At 36.1% G+C, this 21,372-nt stretch overlaps 2 protein-coding genes across 3 annotated transcripts; both read left to right on the top strand.

Moving 5' to 3' along the window:
• The first annotated feature begins 734 nt into the window (after positions 1-734).
• On the top strand, positions 735-3,029 carry LOC131336451 (pentatricopeptide repeat-containing protein At2g13600-like). Its single transcript, XM_058372305.1, has one exon. It carries the CDS (start codon positions 861-863, stop codon positions 2,604-2,606), a length of 1,746 nt encoding a protein of 581 aa, XP_058228288.1. The 5' UTR covers positions 735-860; the 3' UTR covers positions 2,607-3,029.
• Positions 3,030-10,259: 7,230 nt separating this feature from the next.
• Positions 10,260-21,260, top strand: LOC131335599 (fatty acid amide hydrolase-like). Of its 2 annotated transcripts, XM_058371040.1 has the most exons (20): positions 10,263-10,665; positions 11,517-11,626; positions 12,993-13,053; positions 13,941-14,125; positions 14,314-14,443; positions 15,372-15,449; positions 15,558-15,705; positions 15,880-15,992; positions 16,587-16,662; positions 16,776-16,847; positions 16,955-17,006; positions 17,591-17,662; positions 17,770-17,850; positions 18,181-18,284; positions 18,376-18,468; positions 19,671-19,739; positions 20,008-20,072; positions 20,164-20,225; positions 20,374-20,469; positions 20,900-21,260. In XM_058371040.1, the coding sequence occupies exons 1-20, from the start codon at positions 10,566-10,568 to the stop codon at positions 20,960-20,962; spliced, it is 1,830 nt and encodes a 609-aa protein (XP_058227023.1). In that variant the 5' UTR covers positions 10,263-10,565; the 3' UTR covers positions 20,963-21,260. The 2 variants fall into 2 exon arrangements, with proteins under 2 accessions (XP_058227024.1, XP_058227023.1); XM_058371041.1 differs by lacking the exons at positions 17,591-17,662; positions 17,770-17,850 and having other exon boundaries at positions 10,260-10,665.
• The last annotated feature ends 112 nt before the right edge of the window (positions 21,261-21,372 follow it).

Raw genomic sequence — 21,372 nt, 5'->3', positions numbered from 1 at the left:
TTAATAATTTTTTTGGCAAAATTCAAGTTCACCTATTGCCATTTCTTAATGCCAAATTTGGCACCATGCCATTTCTCCCATATAGCCAAGCCATTCGACTGATATCGAACAGTGATATGGGTATATCCAATGGTCTGGTTTGATTGTGCCAAAATGACATCAAATTGGTGAAGTAACATTGTTATTTTTTTACTTTTTATCGACATAACAAACTAAAAAAGGATTTTAATAAAGTAAACTTGCTTTCAAAGAGATTTTAAAAAAAAAGGATAGGAAACCCAATCACAACAATCTCTAGCTAATTGATTTACACATTCATTATTTTTATAAACAAACGCCCTTATTTTCTATGAATTTATAAAAAAAAACCTTTCATTTGTATACTATATCACACTTGGAATGACAATATTATAAATACACATCAAAAAAAAGAAGAAGCTGAGATTATGTAAAAGGCTAGGAAATCACTATCCAATTTCTATTGCTATTTGTTTAACCAGTCAAAAGTACCAAACTTATTGGCCATTCGGACTAGCGATGAGGTAACATACCAATAATATTGAGTTTCTCGAAAAATTCTCTGAAAAAAAAAACAATGATTTAAATTCACTTGGATGTACGGATGTATGAGTCAATGGGATAACATACTAGCAATATTGAGTTTATCGAAAAGTTTCCCAAAAAGAAAGTCAATGATTCAAATTCTCTCGTGTGTATGAGTCCTGTGCATTAAAGTGAATCTCAATAATTAATTTCGCCACATTTTTCTGGGAAACTGTTCGGGACTTTTGGAATTATTGGGTAACATATATACAACTCTCTCCAAAAATCGTCATAGTCCAAGCACATAATTGTCTATCATGTCTTGCAGTGAAATCATCTCACCTGTTGATCCTACTCATCACTACACGTCCCTCGTTTCATACTGCATCAAATCCCAAAACCTCAAGCTTGGGAAGCTCCTGCACTCACACCTTATCAAAACCGCCCTCACCCTTAACGTCTTCCTAACCAACCGTCTCATATACATGTATTCCAAATGCAACTCCATACATTGTGCCCAGAGGGCTTTTGATGATCTTCCAATCAAGAACACACACTCATGGAATACCATCATCTCGGCTTACTCTCAGAGGGGTCGTTTCGAAGCCGCTCACTCCCTGTTTGATGTAATGCCTGAACCGAACGCTGTCACCTATAATTCCTTGATTTCTGGTCTAAGTCGTCATGGGTTTTATAAAGAATCCATAAATGCGTTTAGAGGAATGCAAAAACAATGTAATGATTTTCTTATGGACAATGTCACGGCCATTAGCGTAGTGGGCAGTTGTGCTTGCTTGGGTGCATTAGAGCTGTTGCGCCAAGTTCATGGAGTGGCAGAGGTGATTGGTCTCAAGTTCAATGTTGCACTTTGCAATGCTATCATTTATGCTTATGGGGAATGTGGCAATCCAGACAGCTCATTTTTTATTTTCAATCAGATGGTAGAAAAGGATGTTGTGTCGTGGACTTCCATGGTTGTTGCTTATTCCAGGGCATCTAGATTGGAAGATGCTTCTTGGGTTTTTAATCAAATGCCAACCAAAAACACGGTTTCTTGGACTGCTTTGATTACAGCGTTTGCACAAAATGGGCGAGGTGATGAGGTTCTAGATCTTTTTGTGCAAATGCAAGAAGAGAGCGTCCAGCCTAATTCTTTCACATTTGTTAGCGTTCTTGGTGCTTGTGCTGATCTTGCATTTCTACACAGAGGGAAACAACTTCACGCGCATATTATTAGGAGTAATGGTGCCAATGACAAGTTTAATGTTTTTCTGTTCAATGCTTTAATTGACATGTACTGTAAGTGTGGAGACATGAAATCTGCTAGGATATTATTTGAAGGGATGCCTGAAAAGGACATTGTTTCTTGGAACTCACTAATTACTGGATTGGCTCAAAATGGGAATGGGGATGAATCACTTGCTGTATTCAAGAAGATGTTAGAAGCAGGCATAAAGCCTAATCATGTCACTTTTCTTGGGGTGTTATCTGGTTGTAGTCACAAAGGTCTGGTGTATGAGGGACTCCAAATTTTGGAATCAATGGAAAAGGATTATTCTGTAATCCCAAGGTCAGATCACTATGCTATGTTGACCGATTTGCTTGGAAGGAAAAACATGCTCAATGAAGCAATGGAGTTGATTAAGAGAGCTCCCAATGGTTTCAATCACATTGGGTCATTAGGTGCACTTTTAGGTGCTTGTAGGGTCCACGGCAATTTGGATCTTGCAAGTAGGGCAGGCAAAGCTTTGTGCAAGTTGGAACCTCGGAATAGTGGGCGACATGTTATGCTATCTAACATATACGCTGCTGCTGGAAAATGGGATGATGCTCAAGAAGTGAGGTTACTGATGGAGACGAAGGGTTTGACAAAAGAAGCAGCTTATAGCTGGATTGAGGTGAGGAATATGACACATCATTTTGTTGCTAAAGACAAGTCCTGTGATGAGACGGAAGAAATATATGAGTTACTTGATAAACTAGCGGATCAGATGAAGGATGATGATGGATATGCTCTCTTTATGACAACTCATTTGTTTCCTGAAGATGATGGAGCATCCTGATCTTGTTGAGCGAACAGTGTTCACACTTTTTAGTTTACTTGAAAAGTTTAGAGACTGTGTTCTTCAACGAGTATTGTGTGCTGCGCTTAACAGGGGTCAACGACTTGTATGTATATTGTACTGCAGTGCAGGAATCAAGATATCTGTAAATAAGCCAGAGTTTCTCCTCAACGGAAGAGGAAAACAATAGGTGAAATTCAACAAGAGCGAAGATAAATTTGAACATCACATGCCAATATTAGCGGCCAAAATCTCAGCAGACTGCGGGAAGGAAATCTCAAAAGCTTTCCTTTTTTGGCTGGTAATTTAGCTTATGGATTTGAAATGCATTTTCAGTGGTACGAGATGTGAATGCACTGGTACAGTCTAGGAGCTTTTTCTACCTAGTCGATATGAAACCGTATGTGATGTTGACATTAAACATGTTAGCTCTAGATCAAGTTTGGCGCGCTCTTAACCCTTTTTAACCATTGCCAAGTTCATTTTTTCTGAAGTTCAAACTGATGATAGTGGACCTGCCATTAGTTTGCAACAGTACGTGTGAACAAACGGGGTCTAAGCTGAACTTTTCCAATGTAACGTGGAGTCCCATGATCATGTCAGATTGATTTACACATTACTTCCCTGAGGTGGCTCTAGTGTACCCGGTCCAGTAGCAGTAATTGAGGCTGTTGGCCAGGCCCAAAATTGATAGAGGCTGATGACCAGCTCCAGTAGTGATGCAGTAGTAGCTTTTAATTTGTAGTAATTTCTATCTCAGGTCCACCCCATCTGCTCCACCTCAAACCTATATATTATATCATTTTCGTCAATGAATACAAAGGCATTTTCCCTTCCAAAAAATGGATTGAAACTTGCGTTTGAGATTGTGACCCAACCCCAACCAACTCAAAGGTATGGATGGAATCGTGAAAGTTGTAATCTAGAAGACTATAAAAATAAAAAAATAAAAACAAAGTTGCAATCTAGCTAGAAAAATCACCAAAAGTTTTCTCCACGAAAGTAGAGAAAATGTATGTGATATTCAATTGTTGTATCACCCATAGAATGAAAGATGATCGATAACTCTGTGATATATATTCTTTTGTCGTTTACGAAAACAAGTTGCCACACAGATAATGTTTGTGACATTCAATTGTCACATAACCTATAGAATAAAGGATGATATATAATTCTGCAGCAAGATTAATTTTTGGATAGCTGTAACCCCTTATCTTATCTTACATTTACATTATTAGGTAGGAGTAATTCTTAGGCCCATACGTACACTCGGAGTATTAATCTAGCTCATTGGAGTAGTCATCATGTCCTTTAGTATGAAGCCAAAAATTCTCAGCAAAGTTTCAAACAGATTGCACTCATGTAAGTAATTGTTACACTCATACATTACAATCCACAGAAGCCGGCCATGACAACAAAACGAGTAGTTGAATGTATTGATAATCTGCACGTCTCTTCTTATGCAATGAATGTCTCATGCATTGATCATTTGATGATTGTACGTAAGATGGGGCCTGTACAATTGTACTATCAATAGTTGGACTTTTGGTTTTTTTTTGCTCAGCAAATAATCGGAGTTGTTATGAAAAGCCTATCACAGAAATCACGATCTCCCTCGAAAAAAGAAAAACAAAAAGGAATGTGATTTCAGCACTTTATTTTTAACCAATGACACTCCGCTTTTAGTTTTGTTTTTTCATATGATCAAGATACAAAATGAAGTGCCAATAGCTAAAACTGTAGTGCTAAAATCAATTTCCAAAAAAAAAAACATCACAGAACTGACGATCAAACGGTTCCAATGTGGAAGTTTGTTTTGATACTGTATTGCTGTTTGTTTTTGCCTCCTGCTAAAATAGTAAATTATAAACTCAAAAAGAAAAAGGTACCAAAGGATGCCACGTATGTAATGCCGAAAAACTGTGCATGGCAGAGTGTATTCAGGGGTAGCAAGTCGCCATTTTTAGGTTGTCAGATTTATAGTTTGGCCGACTTTTGGCTAAATTTAAGTGAAGTGCAGTGGCCCAGCAGTGTTGGATGTAATTATTGAGGATGTCCGGCGATTGGCAAGACAATTTGAGGTATGTTGGTCCAGTTTGTTCAACGATCGGTGAATGTGGTAGCGAATAAATTGGCTACTTGTGTGTGAGGATCTAGTTCAAAGACTTGGAAAGTTAGACCTCTTGATTGATTAATAAGTTTTTTGCGGCGAGATAATCATTCTTCTTGATGTATTATTTTTTTCTATCTATAAAAGCATCTACAATGTTGACCAAAAAAAGGAAAAGAAAGTCCGGTTGCAATTTGGTATTGTCAAAAAATAACACAGTAATCTTTGGCATCAAATTTGGTACCAATTAACTTTCGCTTTGTCAAATCTCTCACATCATCAAAGCCAATTGATTGTATGTAAAAATGAGATGAGTTTAATCTTATGATATGGAGTTGAGATTGTACCAAAATGACACCGAAAAGATGCAATACTGTACTACTAGTATTGTATTCTATCTGATCTAATACTGAACCAGGGATTTTCATCAGTTCAAATTAATTCATCCAATTAAAAGAGCCAACATTGAATTATAATTAACCCAGTAGAACAACAATTGCCAATTTAAGAATCCACCTAACATGTAGGGTAAGAGTATGGACCACCGAGGGAACAAACCCAAGAAATTAAGAAGTACAGCAACAAATTGCACACAGGAATGAATCAATTTCTTGGCGCAGCAAAAGAAATGAGTCAATTTGACTGCACATATATATATATATATATATAAAATAAGGCCCAACATTAATTCGATCCCCGGCCCCCACCCCCAATTGTCTGCCATGCACAATGATTTTGATGCCTGAAATTCTTTTGTTGGAACTCATCTGCGTTTTGTTTAATACTCCTACACAGTAACAATTTCTTAGGTAGGTGCTACTTCATGTCTCCTCCTCGGAAAATTATTACTTGTTAGCTTCTCGAGTACATGTGATGTCTCTAAGGCCTTCTTTGTTATTACACATTTATGTGGGCTCCACTACCAAGTGTAACTCTCACACAAATGTTTAGTAAAAAAGTCCGTAGAATGTCACGTGGTGGTGCTCCAAGAGCACTAAAATCAGTCCGGTCCCCCTTCATACTAGACTTGAATGCATCAATAAATATGACTCCGAAGACACTGCCAGTTGTACCCCTTTAATATTTAACCTTTAAAGCCATCTGCTATACAGTACATCTCATGTTATGCAACACAATGAGCACAATGTGCATGCAAGAATTGTAGTTTTTCTTTTTTATGAAGGAACCACCCTACAGTAGGGCCACTAATTAACTAGACCCATTCATAGGATAGAAACTCCGGGTGATCCGGAACAAACCGTTGCTCCAACTTGCCAGGTAAATTTTGGTACCGCCCTAGAGAGGAGTCGAACCCTACCTAACTCTAGACAAAGCCCTTCCCCTCCCAGTGGGGCGCCAAGCCCAAGAGACTTGTAGTTGTTGGGATAGACACATGCAATACTTAACCCCCATAGCCAGAAGTGGTTACAACGGTGCCATCTTAAGTTCTAAAACTTCTGATCGATCATGATACGATTGGCATTCTTTTGGACGTAATAATTTTGAATATCTTAATTAAGAAGAAAATCAAGGGAAAATCCAAGAGAAAAGCTGAAGATCTATGGTTTTGACAAACTCAATCATGTTTGTACAATTGAACTTTTATTTTGTTATACCTACCAAAGAAAAAGGTTAATTAGGTACCCCCATGTAATTCTCTGATCTACTCAGTGAGCCTGATCGAGGATACTTGTACAAGGGTTTTTGCCAAACTTATCATTCCTGAGGGTTCAACAATTTTGGTCGACTTTCAGAAAACGTGACAAAAACATAATGACAATTGTTGAAGTACAACCAAACATGTTTGACTTTATATATCACTAACAGTACTCTGATGTTGAAACTAGCTAGCACATGGTTCTTAATTTGCGTGAGATTTTGTAATTGTATTGCCCCTTAATTAGTTAAGCTTTGCCATCTAATGAATTATCCAAGCGGTAGTGTGTGTGCAGTGGTGGCGGCTCCAAGATTTTAAGTATTTGTTCTTCATTTGATTCTACGGCTCGATCTCATATGCCAAAAAATTAATTATAACCATTTAGAAAAAAATAATTAGAAAAATAAGATCTTCACACTGGTTCAAACGGATTGACATTTGAAGAACTTAATTTTTGTAGACTGTTTATATATATATATATATATATATATATATATATATATATATATATTAAGAAATATGAGTAAAAAATATATAAACAGTCTCAAATAAAGAGCCGTACTTTTACCACTAATCAGTGGTCACTGATGTATATATGGTGTATTGGGTGTTCAAAATTTTGTAAATTGGGTGTTCATTGATGTATGAATTGAGTGTTCAAACTAATTCAAAGCATGGGCTATCCCAAAAATCTATATGTATTGTAACCAAAAAAAAAATTGTTTGGGGATCATTATGGTCATGCTGTGGCGCCGCCACTGTGTGTTATATGTACGTAAACAGATGATCCATATTCAAATATATAGTACTATGTTACTACTACTTTAAAGAAGTAGCCAATTCAAAAAACAGAAAAAAGGAGAGGTAGGCAAGCATGCACTTGCATTTAATGCGAGAGTAATTGCCAATAATTCAAAACCTACCCTTAATCAAAGTGTAATTTGAATAGATCTGAATAAAAAAAAGAAGATTGCAAGATGATCAGTATCATGCATTACACTACACCTAAAATGATATCTTCTATCGATTGTTTAAAAAAATAAATAAATGAAACATTGATGATGTATTACGTCCAAAGAATTAAGGATCCGATCCACATTAATTGGACGTGAAGTGGGATATCAACTTTTATTCACGTGTTTCTTGTTTTGCAAACAAAGAAAAGATGAAGGACTTGAATTCTTTTTGGAAGACTTGAATAAAATGGCTGTTTGAGGACGAACAAAATAATTTCTAAGAAAATCGAATGAACAATTAACAAAAACATGATTTACCTTCTCATTTTTTTTTTCCTGCAGGTTTTGTGTGCACAAATTTAAACACAAATGTACCTGAAACAATCTAATATAATACAATTTATATTATAAAATAGAGCAGTTTTTTTTTTTTTTTTATAAAATATCTAGGCATACAAATGAGAACTACATTTATATCAACCGGATTACTCTTCATTAAATAGTAGACATGTGATTAGAAAAGGAACAAAAAAAGAAAACTTAATTATTGTTTTCCTTACCAAATCTCTCTCTCCTCTTTTTTTCTTCATAACATTTGCTTTCCCTCTCTCCAACTTGATAAAGATAGAGACAGAGGGGGAAAGCAAATATTACCGGAAAAAAAAAGGAGAGAGAGATTTAGTAAGGAAGCAATAATTAGGTTTTCTTTTTTGTTTCTTTTCTAATCACATGGTTACTAGTGATACATTAAGAAATACATTAATATGCTCCAAATGAACTAATTATCAGTATCAGGAGAAATACATTAAGAATGCATTTATAATGAGCTTAATAGTGATCAATATACTTGGGTAATATTTAAAGGAATAAAAATTGTATTCGAGTGTGTGAACAGTAATATGCTCCAAATGCACTTTTTGAAAACAAAAATTATTTTAAGTCTTTTCAAAATGAAAAATTAGGTTGGAGATGTTCTAACAAGTCAATGAACTAATTTCTTGTTTTTAAATAATCTGTATATATAATTTAGTAGATATCAATCTATTTTTTTAATTTATGAATTTATTTAAAAAAATTCTCGAATTTTTTATTTTTTATTTTTAGGTCATTGTTTTGGACTGAGGGTGTGTGTGTGTGTGTGTGTGTGTGTATGTATGACAAGATCTTATTATTTTGAAAAATCTCTTATGATACAAAATGTATGTCCGGTCTGCAAAATGAGAACTTAAAAAAAATACATAAGGAGAGGTAGCCAAGCACTTGCATTTAATGCGAGAGTAGTTGCCAATAATTTTAAATCTACCCTTAATTAAAATGTAATTTCAATAGATGAATATTTCTCTCTATAAAAGAAGAAGATTGCAATAGGACCACCATGCACCCAACTCTACCATTTCAATAAAACATTGATGATGCATTCTTCCACTACTAGAGATAGTTCTCAATTTCTCATTATTGGACGTAATGACCCAGCTACTACTTCCTAACTACTTAGAATCTTCATCCTAGCAAATGAACCGCGAAAAACAAGATTTTTCATAATTACAAGAATTTTCATTCGGCTTTGTTCACTTGGGGTTCCCAGAATGAGGCTTCGTCCCAGTTTCCTTAAAAAAAGTACTTTGAAAATGAAGGTAATTTCAAGCTCAAAATTCATGTGTTTACTCAAATAATTTTTCTACCAATATGGATATTATTTGATAGATTTCATTGAGATCTTTTAAACGGTGCAAAAAAAATCGAAAAATAATTTTTCATTTTCATTATATTTGAGCTTGAAATTACCTTATTTTTCAAAAAAAATGTTTAAAAAGATAGCGGAACGGTCCCCTCTCTCCTCTTAGCACAGATTTTAATAAGCTTTTACCGTCTACTTATTACTCACATGATCTCTTTATTATTACCGAAAGGCAAAATGGGTGGAGATCGAATTAATGCATGCCCCTGGGCAGAAGTTAAGCAGCAATTAATATTGGTGACATGGCCGGAGTAGTTTTTAATTACTTCTCCATTCCATTACTAAAGGCTCTCACAATTATGCTAATGGGGTTTAGAATACTAAGTACGAAGAAGAAGCATCGATCACATCGAAAGAAGTGAATTACAGTAGTGTAGTATACGTAGGTAGTATTTCAAAGCAAATGACAAAACTGACAAACAATTAACTTTCCACATGAACCAATTAGTAGTAATTTCTCATGCATGTTGTGTTTGTTAAGAAAGAAAAGACAAAACCAAAAAGAGGGAAAAATTAATTAATCAAAAGGAATTAAGCTAGAATCCGCTGTCAATTTTAATTAGGATCAGTAGTACGTACGTATTATGTATTTATTTATATATATTTTGTCCTCTTGTACACGTGCATATTTTTGCAGATCGAGGATGAGGACGCGGACGGGGACGGGGACGGGGACGGGGACGGGATCGGGGTCGGGGCCGGGTGGTTAAAATAGTACTCCATATATATTTGTTGTGATCAGGAATTTCTATTTTCCGTTGTAGTACTACGTACGTTGATGGTTGGTTGATTTTAGTAGTGTTAGTACTGTAGTACTACCTTAATAGGAGTATTAATTAGCATGCATGATGCATTGCATTCAGAATCCATTTGTTGTTGGTTTCGTCGGTGGCGGTTGATTGATTTTATTACGGAGTACTACTACTACTACTATATATATATATATATATATATATATATATACACACTTCTGGGCCAGGGCACTAGGGCAGGGCAGTTTTCAAACCGTTGCGCACTCACTCACTCAGAAAGCGACGACGACTACTACTACTGCTCCTAAAAAGATTAATAGTAGTTCCCGGGAAAACACGCACGTCGCCTAACTTCTCCGATATACTACTATCATCTTATCTCTCTCTCTCTCTCTCTCTCTCTCTCTGATCTTTCTCTCTCTCTCTCTCTCTCCCTAGTTTTCTCACCAGCCTCATTTATATAAAACAGTTAGAGATTTTTTAGCTTCTTTCAATTACAGTAATTTCTTCAACATCTCCTCGCCCTCTCCGCCTCCCTCTTTTTCCTAACTCTCTCTCTCTCTCTCTCTCTCTCTCTCTCTCTCTACCATTATATATATAGACATAGACATGCATCAACCGACTGGTCCATCGCCCGCATGCCTTGTTTCACTCCCTCTCTGTAGACTCCCTCCCTACATATACACATATACACATACAGTTGTGCACCCATATATCGCTCTCTACTTGTCACCACTCATAAACAAATGGGGATTTTCAAAGACAAGGGAGTGGTCTACAAGCCCGTATCCTATGTCGACCTCGGCCCTCACAGCCACGACGTCTATATCAGTCCCAAAGTTAAAGGTTCAATCTTTTTTTTTTTCAGCTGCACTGCATTCTATTCAATTCAATTGATTTCGGAACGTGATTGATTCACCGCAATTATCCTTCATCAATTGCATTCAATTGATCTCTTTTGCATGCACTTATTTTCTGAGATCGGCGAAAGTCGGTATTGTTAGAATAGTTAAACTACCACCTTGGAGAATGAGTTTCTCCTAGCGCTTACCAGCAATCCTGGTGCCGTTGGGGTCAAAGGCCTCTTGGCATCTCATTTGCATGCAGTTGATAGATTTGGCATCATATTTTTATTTTTATTTTTGAAAGGGAGTATGAATCCTTCAATTCAATTGCTTTTGGTGGCCCCCTGACTGTTACTGCTGTTTTACCATTTTTAGTTGGGGTCACGGTGCTATCGATTTCGAATTCTATCCCAATTCGTTTCTTATGAGTAGATTTTACTATTTCTATCGAATTTGGTGGTCATTGCGTTAATTACGTGCCCTGTCCAAGTAGTTTGCTAGTAAATCTGATGTTTGCAAATTAATCTTTTGGTTCATTGTTTACCACATCGCATTTTATTTTTTCGTTTTTTGGCAGTTATATCTTACTCTGTTATTGTTAAAAGCAAAAGCCTTTAAAACACTTTTAGAAATCAAATTGGTTGATTTGAAACCAATTCGATTATATTCTAGTAGGGAAGCCATTTAGCATTGATGCCCAGGAAAACAAACCTTGTGTCTTCCTTTGATCTTCTTGTCTCCCTTAATAGTTTTCTGTATAGATTTCTGGTTGAATTTGGGTTTTAATTATCTCGAGAATTATCTTTAGATGATTGGTATGCACCCGCTAATGAATTCTTGTTTTGTCAATAGCTCCTCGTATGGCTGGTTTTCTGGTTACAATTTTTGCCTGGTTTTTGGAATCACGCATCTTTGGACCTATTTTGTTGTACATATTGAAGAAGGACAACCTAATCCACAGGGTAATGCTCTATGCGTTTCTCAGTAAATTGTATGACTTGTGAGTTTTGAGACTTCATATCTTCTGTTGGTTTCATCTGATTGATCTTCTCGGGATATGGTTACTTATTCTAGTGAATTCCTTTGTTTGTTTGTTTTGTTTTTATACTGGACAATGTCTGCCAACAGCGTTCTCTGTTTTGTCACTTAAGTATGTAACTCATATAGAAACTGCCACCATTAATTCAAGTAGATGCAGAAATTGAATTATTATCATTGTTAATTTTGTTAAAGGGACGTGTTTCTTTAATGCTCATCTTTTTCCATGAGTAAGATCAAGGAAAAGTGGGACTGCTCTATAATAAAGAGGGCAAGGTAACATATCAAGCGAAATAGTCTTGCGAAACTTTCACTGTATGTGTCTTGTATTGTTGTAGCAAGAGCTCTGTGCGTTAAATTGGAAGATAGATTTTGCTGAACTATAACACCAAAGTAATATCCACTCCCAATAGCGAATACGAAAAGCCAATGTACCTTGATGGTGTGAATCTTGTATCTCAACTTTTTTCTAAGCATGTCTACACTTTCGAAAGGGGGATCTTCTTTCTCCTTTGTCCAGTTACCACAGTTATACGCGATATGTGAGCACAATTCTGCGGTTGATACAGAGAGTTAAGCTGTTACGCTCAAGCAACCTGTTATGCAAACTCCAAAAGAAATGTTTGTTCCTGTTCAAGCATGGAGTTTGAAATTTTGTCACTTTTAACATCACTAAGCCATGATTTGGAAGCAAATCTCAGTCAGAAACTATGGCAAGCACAGAAGTTTCATTCTGACAAACTTCTCCTGATAAAGCCATTAAGTATGACAATCTGTATACGAGACAATATTTATCTATTGCATTATATCATCTTTTCAGATCATCTACGTGTACATCCATGTAAAACCTTGTAGCCTCCAAATGAAACTAGTACGGCACAAGTATAGTCCTGCGTTTCGACTAAATTCTTCAAGAAAGATGATAACTGTTAATGAATCTGTGGTAGATATTTGTTTAATGGTTTCAATGTTAGTATTCAATTTTTTTTTTCATGACAGACAGCTTGATATTTCATCGATCGAAGTCATTACCTTCAACTTCTTACAATCTTTTGTTTTGTTAGAACATTATAACTATCATTCTTTGTGCCTCGTTCTTACATCATAGTTCTTGTGTAAAGTTGTGAGGTGTATTGTGAGCATGGAGAAAGGAGTAATCCATTTCTAGGTCCAAATACGCTTTTTTCAGTTTTTTGCGGAAGAAATGAATGGTTCAGCCTTCTAGCCGAACACGTTATTGTTTGTTCAGTATTTTCTCCAAATCGCTACTAACACCTCCAACTTTTGCAGCTTGTTTCATTTGCAGATTTGGAAGAGTCACCTGTATTTGTTCCTTTACACCCTGACGAAGGTCAGGCTTTTTAACTTCCATTATGCTTCATTATTTCTGCTGATTACTTGTTGACTCACGTTCTATTCCAGCTTATATTTCTTAGTGGACTATGCACGAAATGCGAAGAAAGTTTAATTGAACAATTATTTATCTAAATACCCCGTGTTATTCTGGTGATTTTATTTAATCATATATTTAATGAAAGCTAATATGGAAGCAATGATTGAACTTTTGACGGATATACATGAAATAGTTTAGAGGGAGTACTTCTGTTTATCTTCGGATCATGTTGCAGAATTGGTTTATTCCGTTGGCCTGTGTAGTCTTAGAAGCTCTAGCACTTCCAAGAAGGTGGGTGGCATCGAAACCTGTAGGACATCGGCACTTGTTAGGTGCTACCTGACATGTGTCATAGACTTACCTATATACGTCTTATATTATCTCTACCTTCTATTTCACTTTGTGCTTTGGGCACTTGGAGGAGGGCCCATAGGTTAGACATGCAGGGGACACATTACAAATTGGGAGAAGAACAACTTGTGATGAAAATACTGTGTATGATGCCTGTAATCCCTTCTCCTTTAGATTGTATTTCTGAAGCTGAAGTAGATTTTGTGGTACTATCTAGATATTATTTAATGAGTACACCTAATAGTAATTTGCCTATTGACTCATGCCAGCCATGCTGTGTCCCTATTTTTTACTTGAAAATGCCATTTCTGAACAAGGATAATATATCCGTGTCCATTCTTCTTGGTGCATAGTACCTATACAGCTCTTAATTTTGAATGCTGGTCATAGCATTTGAGTTTGGTGTTTAAATGCATTTTAAAATGTTTCAAGCAATTTTACTGTTCATGACGTTTGACTTTTCTTATATGTATATTTTGTGTTTGCCATTCCAGGCCTTGAAGAACAACAAATAAAATGCATAGAGTCTGATCTCTCTCCACCAGAACAAGTTCAAAAGGCGACGGAATGCCTTCAGTTTTCAGAATACATGGTGAAAAATCGAAAGTTCAGTTTCTATCGGTGGACAATAATGGATTACTCAAAAGCCTACACATCAGGAAGGATAACTCCTCGATTGGTATGTATTTTCCAAGTGCATTTATATGACTCTCATCCAAATGACTTCTGAAGTTGAATCCAGAAGATTGTTGTGACTTTCATGAATTTGGACTTCGATAGCTTTTAACCCACCTGAAATTTGCTTGCTTATTTATCGGATGACTCTACAGTCTATATTGTCAATAGGCTTATTCAGTACTCGTACAGGTTGCTGATCAATTTGTAGCTGCTGTTCGTGAATCATCCAAACCTGAATTTCAGATGTCATTTTTTATTGATTATAATATTGAAGATATCTTAAAGCAAGCGACTGAATCAACTCTTCGCTATGAACAAGGTACTTCGTGAAATGTCATACTTCGTTTGTTGATATGTAGTAAAATAAACATGAAATTTGCTCCAGGCCATCAGTATTAGCAGATGAATATTTTGCAACTTACATGATTGTTATTGTTATCATCATTTTTATTGATTGGCAAAAGTTAGTATTAATATTAGAATAGTTAGATTAGTACCTTGGGAGAGGAGTTGAGCCAAATGCCTCTTGGAATGTTATCATCATTGTTGTTGTGGTTGATATTGTTTGTGTTTGTGTTCAATCTTCCTTGCTCATGAAGCAAGTATTTGGTGAATTGACGCGAATACTTTGGTAGTCTCAAAGGAATTGTTCTCCATTCTCGTCTTCGCTTTCGAGAGCGTAACCTATTAAGATCCTTTCCAAACTTTAGAAGCGCGCAATCCATTTCTCTTAGCTTTCTTTAGGGTAGGAAGAATATTACAATATGAAAGATTACTTAAACTTCCCCATTCACCGTCCAGGGACATAACACTAACTAAAGCTAAGGTATCTTAACATGAAAAATTCACGTTCCTAGATCGATAATCTGATAATTAGCTCCACTTGTAGGCCTCTGTCACTTCTTTGGTTTGTAGAGTCCTAAGTGACTTTGCTAGGGCAAAGAGAAAAATAAAACACAATAGTTAAAGTCAAAGAAGGAAAACATATTACAAACTATCATACTAATGTGGAGACTTGTTATTGTTTATCATGAAATATGGGGTTTTACGTATATACATGGATCATTGTTATTTACTTTCCGTAAATTTATCATGGGTGTTCTTTTGTGCTTCCTTTTCAGGATAATAATGCTACTTTGAGTTTATTTTGTGTTTATTGTCCCTTGAGATATATAGCTGCAATAAATTAATGGCTATAATTTTTTCATCATGTTTTTTTTCTCAATCTTTGTTATTGTGTTGCTCAGGACAAGCATTATCAGTTTTAGATGGTGTTCCAATTGCTATCAAAGACGAAATAGATTGCTTGCCCTATCCAACAACAGGTAACTTAGGTTTTCATATCTTTGCAAGGGCAGATTATTGTCCACTCCATTGCATCTGCTCTAGAATTCCAGTTGGTGAGTAGTCAAATGACTAAATAATAATTCTAGGAGGCACAAAGTGGTTGCACAAAGTAAGACAGTGTACGGATGATGCATGCTGTGTTAAGCGCCTGAGATTATGTGGTGCCTTACTTGTTGGGAAGACCAATATGCATGAGCTTGGGGCTGGAACCAGTGGTATAAATCCTCACTACGGGTAATTAAATGGTTGCTCTTTTCCAACTCAATGCTGACTGATCCCGAGGGAAACTGTGTAAACAAATCTTTGTGATTTGAATTATATACAGAAACACTTTGCCGTGGACTACCGACACATTGTTCATCAAAATTTACACATTTTCTGCTCTATGTCATTGACTGGATATTGTAGGGCAACAAGAAATCCATATGATCGCACTAAGGTTGCTGGGGGTTCCTCTAGTGGATCTGCTGCTGTGGTGTCTTCAGGATTGTGCCCTGCTGCACTTGGTGTTGATGGAGGAGGTAATCAGTTCTTATCTTGTACATGAACCATCAATTGTAAGTGGGTTCAATGATTCTGATATCTTTACTATGTTATATTGGTCACTATCTATTCCTTCACCATGATATCTTTCTTAGGTTTTAGGTTGTACGTCCCTTGACTAATTATTGTGTAGTCTTGTTCCTTAAATTTCACTGCTAAGTGTTACTAAAAGAATTCCAGATTTTCATAGGATTGTTTTGCATTTTGCAAGTGCGTTCCTAGCAGGACATTGTTTGTTTGTTTGTTTTTTTTTTTTTTTTGGGGCGTTCTATGACCTTCATAGATAAGGATATTAGCTATCTGGGTAAAGGATTCTAGTTGATTAACTACAATCCTTTCAGCTCAATTGCTAGGCCAATGTGATTTGCAGTTGCCTGTACTTGTCAACCCAATTTGCACTAGTGTTCATCATCCAACTATGTGACATCAGCTGCACGTAGTTTTATCCATTTGATAATCTTTTGATGTGATTTATTAACATTTTGACCCGGGTACCCAGAAGAACTGAGTTTCCTCTTATGTACTATGGCTTTTAAGGAAATGACAATCATTCAATCTGTGTCCCTTTTTAGGGTCTGTGCGAATGCCTGCTGCTCTTTGTGGTGTTGTTGGTTTGAAGCCAACTTTTGGACGTGTACCACACTCTGGGTAAGTTTACTGTTTGATGTCCGGTTATTCATTCCAAAATCTCCTGCATTCTGTATTTATGGCATAGTTTTTTGGGAAAAAAACTCTAAAATCAGCATTTGTAATTCTTTCAGCGTTCTTCCTCTGAACTGGACAGTTGGTATGGTCGGAATACTAGCAGGCACAGTTGAAGATGCTTTTATAGTGTTAGTGTTCTTTATTTGGATGCTATTTTTTACTTTGACTCAAAATTATTTACCTTGGCAATTTTTGGCAAGTTTTGTGAGATATCTGAACTTGTTCATACTTCCAGTTATGCAGCTATCAGTGACCAAAGCAGAACTCATCAACCCACCACAGTATCGGTATATCATAACTTTGCATTGTACATGGAACTTTTTGTTTTCACTATTCACTTGTTGTTGGCAATAGGAATCAGGATTTTTTCCCCATTGGTATTTGCAATCTGCATTCGTAAACTAGTCAGTCATACTCATGCATATACTGAGCTCTCTCTTTTAATCCTTTTTATTATTTCTATTTCCTCACATCCAAATGTTTGGAATTGACAATCTTCTTTCCTTGCTTTTGGTTTCGTTCTTTTACTTTCACAGAATGTTAGTTAAACATTTAGTTCTTTTTATTTTGTTTACGTTTCAAACAATGACTTACTATAGGCTTAATTCATATATGTTTCATGTAGATCGGTAGATACATTAAGGCTAAGCTGCTGCTGAAAGTATTCATTTTTCTTTCTATTAATAAATGTACACAAGGCTCTTTACCTTTTCACTCCTGTTTATTTATGTCCCCTTCATTGTTTAAAGGATACCTGTCACTATGGCTTCATACTGAATGCCTTCTGCCATTTTTTTCCTGCATTTCTATTTGACCCTTTTTGTTGAAAATCTACTAACCTCATACATCATGTTGCTGGAAAACTTATCAGCCAAAATTACATTTCCCGCTGTTGAAGTCACCAAACACTGTGTCAAACATCAAACTGGCTAAATCTGTAGAGGTTAGTAACTACTTCTCAAATGACATTAAAATGAAACACAATGTCTTCTTCTGTTTAAGTTGTTATGGCACAAACTGATGACTTTGTTTCATCTTTGAATCAATTAGTGGTTTAACGATTGCACCGAAGACATTAAAGTCTGTTGTTCCCGTGCTATGGACCAACTTTATAAGCATTATGGATGGGAGGTATTGTCAACATATATTCCTTCTTTTGATTCATTGTTAAGAGGATTGTCATGCTTAATTATGTTGATCTGTCTTATTCCATTTGTCAGTTGTGTGCAATTGTGCATTTACAGTTCCCTCTAGTCTAGACTAAATGAGATCAATCGATAACAATTATCAGCAATATTTTTCATTCACCAAGTAAATATAAATGCACTATTTTCTTGTAAGGAAAGTAGAAACAAAAAAAACTCTCCTGCATCTTGTCATTCATCATTTGGCTCAGCCAGTAGTTTCTTCCTCACACCATGATACTGCTTTCTTGGCTACTTATAACTTCTTATCCACCAGATTGTAGAGGTGACTGTACCGGAAATAGAGGTGATGCGCCTGGCACATTATTTAACAATTGGATCCGAGTGTAGCAATGCAATTGCTTGTCATCTAGAAAAGCTGTATGTAATTCCTTACCACAACATTGTTTTACCTCCTGTTTATGAGAGTTACAATTCTAGAGGTTGACCATATCAACTCTAATTGAAACAGGGATATGGCAGAATTAGGAGGGGATGCAAGAGTAGCACTTTCTGTTTATGGGGCTTTCAACAGCAGGGAGTATCTAAATGCCCAAAAAATTAGGTACTGTACATGTCAATTTACTTTGTCATGCAGAACTAGGAACATTCTGTTTAATATATAAGTAATAGGTTGATTCAGTAATACTGATTTTGAAATTCTTTTTGAGATCTTTGGGTATGACTGATGTTACTCTTTCATTAATTTTGTGGATATATGTAAGGTGATTAATATCATATGTTGTGTTGCAGAATCATAAAATTCTCTAGTTCTAACGTACATTTGTAGCAAGTATAGTAGATCTGTACATTGGTAACCTATGTTTATTTCTTAATAAACTTCTCACATAATCTCGGGACCATGATGATTATTGGAAAGAACTACAAGAAACTATTTTGGACAATGGTTTTGCTTCAACTTCTGTTCTTTCCCTCGGAGTATAAATGCACCTAGTATTCGATGTTGAGATATGATCAACTCTATGAGATTATAAGGTGTATATAATATACATCCCATAAAAAATAAGTGTACCTTCTACATGCATATCAATTATTGCTGGTATTCTATGACGAAAATATCAGTAACATAATTGTACCTACTCCAACACAAGAGAATATTATATTCTGTTTAACACAATTTTCTACGTAAAAATCTTGGAGCCTGAAAAAGAATACCATAATTTTACAAATTACAAAAGGATTTAAATTATATGTCATTAATGATAAAGGTTCAATGTCTTACAATAGTGTTAAGATGATACCGTTATTTGTAGTCGCTTCACAAGTAGCTGAACATCTTCTCTCTTTGTACGAAGCCAATTTTCGGATAGCATTGGAAATGCCAGCATAATTATGTTTACTTGATATTCTTCTACTTTTTATGGTTATTGTTTATATGAATATTTCTTGGCATCAATGCCTTGTGGCTCATTTCATGTACCAGAGAAGTCTATATAGGAAATATGAACAAGGATTGATTTGACTTCTCCATCTAGCTACTCTAGGTTGGGGGTAGGTCCGGGTGGTGAAGTTATAGAAGAACAGGAAATGGAAGAAATGAGTAATGCTTCCTGCGTCAAAACAGAACCTCCCATGCAATCTTTTTTCTTAGAAACGGAAAGATGGAGCTTTGTCCTTTCACGAATAAAGATTTGGACAGCCTTTCGACTTATCCTATATAAGACAGGGACTTTTCTCTGTGGAGTACGAAAGCAAGTCTACCAACTTTATATTGGTTCTGATTTCCCTCTTTTTATGTGTCTTCAGGAACCGCCAGATGCAATTTCATAAGAACATATTTGCTAAAGCAGATGTCATTGTTACACCAACAACAGGGTACTCCCTCGCTTCTGCTTTGATTGCATTCTGTTGTAGTTCAAAAAGTAATAATAGAAAATGTAGTATTTCTTCCTTACTTATTAAAATGATTCAACTAGCCTAGTGGGGGTCTCTTTCTCTAGTAGAGGATGGCCTTGAGCATATTATAGATTTGAAGCTAATTGGAAGACATGAAACACAAAGAAAGACCTACTTCATACTTCAGTTTTCCTGTCACATCCAAATCATTAACATCTTATCGTGACACTTTTGCAAATTTTGGCAGCGTAACGGCTTACACACTGTATGACGATGCTCTGAAAACTGGTGAACTTGACTACATAAATGGAGGTACAAGTGCCACAAGGAATTTCTTCTATCTCTCACTCTTGATTTCCCTGTTAAATCATTTCCAACCCCCTTACGTTATTTTTTTGCTCAGCTGCACTCGTTCGATATCAGATATCAGGAAATTTCCTGGGATTGCCCGCGGTGACTGTACCAGTAAGAACTTAGTAGCTGTTTTCCTTCTTCTCTATGTTGACAATGATCTCCATTTGTCATCTGTGATGACGTCAAATGGAGGGGAAGAACACTAATAACACATTGCTATGAATCCACCATGTTAGTTAACATAAATGTTCTTTGATAGGTTGGATATGACAAACTTGGCTTGCCTATTGGCCTTCAGTTTATTGGGAGGCCATGGTCGGAAGCTACGCTTATCCACATAGCCTTTGCAATGCAGGTATGTTGGAGTAGAGTATCTAAGGTTGTGCCTTTCAGGTTCAAAGATAAGTAATTGCGACATTATGTTGGATTGACCTTCATGCAACAGTGTTAAATGTTTGGTAGGTTTATCGTGCACGCTGAGTAGGAAAATAACATTATGGTAGTATTTGAATCATTGAAATGAAGGCTGGTCATTCGCTTGGAATTCTTCCAATGCTTGCTTCTCTAAAAACTTGGAAGAGTGTGCATTGTAAATGGAATTACCATTCGTTTAGGTGAAAAACAACTGTACTGGGAGGCCGAGGAATGATCATTCCATTCTTCGTTGAACCCTTCTGGTGAACCAAACAGTAACTATAGGTTACAGAGAACTTCAAACTATTCCTTCCCATCTATATGACTGACATGATGCTTCATCACTAATTCATTGATAACCTTTGTTTCAGGCCCTGTGCATCTCAGATTACAAAAAACCACAGGTTTTCTATGATCTATTCAATCAGGATTGAGTGCATGAGAATTGCGTGCATTGATACAATGGCTTTCTCTCTCTGTGAAAAACAAAGAAGCAGTTTTATGTTTAAGTTGCTGTTTTTCAACGGCATTGTTCAGAGAATTGACTCTATACACACATGTATCCCTTGAGTACAGAAACATCAGATATTACCATGTTCCAACAATCAATTTGTGGAACTGGGTGGCAGCTTTATTGTTAGCTATTGGGTGACCATTTATCATTCTCCTTTCCTATATTTGATGCAAACAATGACTGAATAAGTTCCGTAGAATGGAAAGGAATTTCAGACAGCTATCTGCTTAAATTAGTTGACTCATCTTTGGAGAATCAACTGACTTGTGCTTGAAACTGTACCCAGTGCTTGTATATTTTGGGCTCCCATCTTTGGCATCGAAGTTAAAT

The sequence above is a fragment of the Rhododendron vialii genome, chromosome 8a (assembly GCF_030253575.1).
Source record: "Rhododendron vialii isolate Sample 1 chromosome 8a, ASM3025357v1".
Classification (NCBI taxonomy): domain Eukaryota; kingdom Viridiplantae; phylum Streptophyta; class Magnoliopsida; order Ericales; family Ericaceae; genus Rhododendron; species Rhododendron vialii.
This window is presented reverse-complemented; position numbering and strand designations above follow the sequence as displayed.